The 3146-nt window shown below is 24.8% G+C and overlaps 1 protein-coding gene across 1 annotated transcript in view; it reads right to left on the bottom strand.

The window, feature by feature from the left end:
• Nucleotides 1–1865: 1865 nt before the first annotated feature.
• Nucleotides 1866–3146, bottom strand: part of LOC108745521 (cilia- and flagella-associated protein 36) — a 3028-nt gene continuing 1747 nt past the window's right edge. The window contains exons 3-5 of the mRNA XM_018481702.1: nt 2701–2891; nt 2285–2573; nt 1866–2120 (exon numbers count right to left, since the gene is read on the bottom strand). Coding sequence (XP_018337204.1) covers nt 1866–2120; nt 2285–2573; nt 2701–2891 — 735 coding nt within the window. The remainder of the gene's footprint in view (nt 2121–2284; nt 2574–2700; nt 2892–3146) is intronic.

Below are 3146 nucleotides of genomic sequence, written 5' to 3' on the forward strand. Positions count from 1 at the left end.
ATATATATATATATATATGCAGAAAAAGAAATCTTTTTATATGAAAAGCTATTCGAGAATTTTGTGAATTAAGAGCAAGTATAAGATATACAATCCTGTGTGTATTATGGTAATAAGTGAATGAATTGTAATTGAAAAAAGATATTTTGCATTTTATTCTACTGGGGAATGAAAGAAATAATCAGGCAACAAAAGTGATATCTAAATGCAGAATTCATAGCACAAAACACGCAACTATTGTACAGAAAGTTGCTTAACTTTTACGAATTTTTTGCCTAATATTGTATAATCGAATTCTAACTTCATTATAGCGAACAGTTCACTTCTAATATTCAAAATTATTAGTTGAGTACTATTGTAGTATTAAATAGAGTGATATCTGCAGCGATAGGAAAAATTAATTAAATTTAACTTAAATATTAATTATAGTTATAAAAATAGGTGTTATTAATATATAAATATTGATGATACACATATATATATATATATATATATATATATATATATATATATATATATATATATATATATATATATATATATATATATATATATATATATATATATATATATATATATATATATATATATATATATATATATATATATATATATATATATATATATATATATATATATATATATATATATATATATATATATATATATATATATATATATATATATATATATATATATATATATATATATATATATATATATATATATATATATATATATATATATATATATATATATATATATATATATATATATATATATATATATATATATATATATATATATATATATATATATATATATATATATATATATATATATATATATATATATATATATATATATATATATATATATATATATATATATATATATATATATATATATATATATATATATATATGTGTGTGTGTGTGTGGGTGTATATATATTACATGATAAAAAGAATTTATTTTTGCTTGCAGATAGATATTGATTTCTATTATTCTACAGAGAAAAATATACGTTAATATTTCATTAAATAATAAAAAAAGTTAGATATTTATATGTTAGTGTACTTATTGCTGGTATTATGCTATGAATCCATTTCATTTATTAGAAAGTAGTCTACAAAAAAGTGAGAATGATAATGTGTGTTATACAAATACAGTGTGTTGTAGAGGTGCGAAAAGTATTTAATTAAATAAAATTTAAAATTAGATGAATACTTGTTAGCGAAGATAATCTACCTTAATATTTACTTTAAATTCCTGTTGAATACAGAAACACAGTATGTATTTGATAATTAACATGACTCTAATTTTGTGAAATAATTGGAGCTCTTTAAATATTATTTCATAATACTTTTTTGTATATTTATATTTATAAACGTACACTTTAAAAAGTTCTTATTGAATATTTTATACTTATACAAACATATTATGTAATACTGGTTGTGAGGAAAAACATTTAAAATCCAGTATTTTTTTTTATTAAACGTAGTTTTGTTTAAAAAAATCAGACTTTAATAAAATAAAATACATGTATGTATTTGCAGATATTAAATAAGTTTTATTTTGTTTATTCTGTATGAAAATATTAGGAATAAAAGTTTTCTTAAAACAATAGGACGTAAAAATATAAAAACAACTTGTAGGTTTTCACACATTTCTCGCAGACTATCTGACTAAATACAACTTTGCATATACTACTTTTCTAGATATCATAATTATTTAATCTTTTGTGATGAAGCACTTTATTGGAATTGCAAGCTTAAGACTTCTACAGTTAATTATGAAAAACTAATATATAATATTTTATATATATATATATATATATATATATATAATAATGCAAAGTTAAAATTATTTATGCACAACTTCAGCTTTCAATCGGGCTGCTAGAGCCCTTCGTACTTGAAGTATTGAAGGATCTATAGTTTGCGCTGCTTCCAATTCTTGTTCTCCTTTCAGAGTTGCTTCAGCAACTGTTCTAGCGGAGCTCGGACGAGTTTTGTTCATTTCTAGCTGATGGCTCCTAGCTTCCTTTTTCAAAGCCACAAGTTTATCTCGCCTGGCTTTCAGATATTCTTGCCTCTTTTTAATATCTTCTGCATTCATCTGCAAAATGGAAGCAATACAATACATTTTTATTTTCATACACATTATTGTAGATTGAAATCTTCTAGTCATATTCATTTGTGTATGGAAATATGGAAACATTTGGAAAATTATTTGTACGTGTATTGATATCACATAAATGCAAGTGAATCAAAAGTAAATACCTTGTCTTCATCAGATTTCTTTTTTGAAGTCGGTATTGGTTTGAGAGGCTCGTTCTTCCTAAGTTTATCTAATGGCTTTTTCTCAGCCGATATGGTAGCACACTCAACTTCTTCTGTTGATTCGTCATCCGAAGTATTCCTGGAATCATCTTTCGATCTTCTTAATGCTTCTTCCAATAATGCTCTTTCATTGTGATATTCGGCAGTTAAACGCTCGTGTTCAGCGATCAATGTTGTTCCTGAGGATATACCTGGTTCTTCTTCGCTTTGATCTTCCAGAACACGTTTGCTGCACATATATGAAATACATGATTCCTCCGACACAAAAACCGTTCCAATTTTTACAAACATCTCTAATTCTTGTACGCCTCCAGATATGTTGACTAGTTTATTGATATATTTATGATATAACATACTGTATCAAATCCTCCATGACCAGTTCGTCGTCAAGGAAGCCATCAGTCTCGTATACAAGAGAGGCAGGTGTGAGACCGTATTTTTGTTCGATCATATTTAGCGCTTGCAGCTGGAGCTCCAAGTTCTTTTGTATCATCATTCTTTTGAATATTTCGTACTCATTCGCCGCCCATATTTGTTCGAATAGATTCTGTAAATACATGATATATAATTTTTAGAAAAAGAACGATGGATACAAAATATAGATAAATTATATCGCGTAATTTTCATGAACGTCTACCATTCATTTTTTTTTTTTGTTGTATTATAAGATGCGTTCAGGGAGCCGCTATTAGCGCTATTTGTGTCATTTTATCCTTGTTTTCGTCTAATAAACAACCAAGATAGAATGATAAAAGCGCTAATAGCATCTCCTCGAATGCATAAAAAATCTTTAAATATTATG

The sequence above is a fragment of the Trachymyrmex septentrionalis genome, unplaced genomic scaffold, assembly GCF_001594115.1.
Source record: "Trachymyrmex septentrionalis isolate Tsep2-gDNA-1 unplaced genomic scaffold, Tsep1.0 scaffold14, whole genome shotgun sequence".
NCBI classification, from domain to species: Eukaryota; Metazoa; Arthropoda; class Insecta; order Hymenoptera; family Formicidae; genus Trachymyrmex; species Trachymyrmex septentrionalis.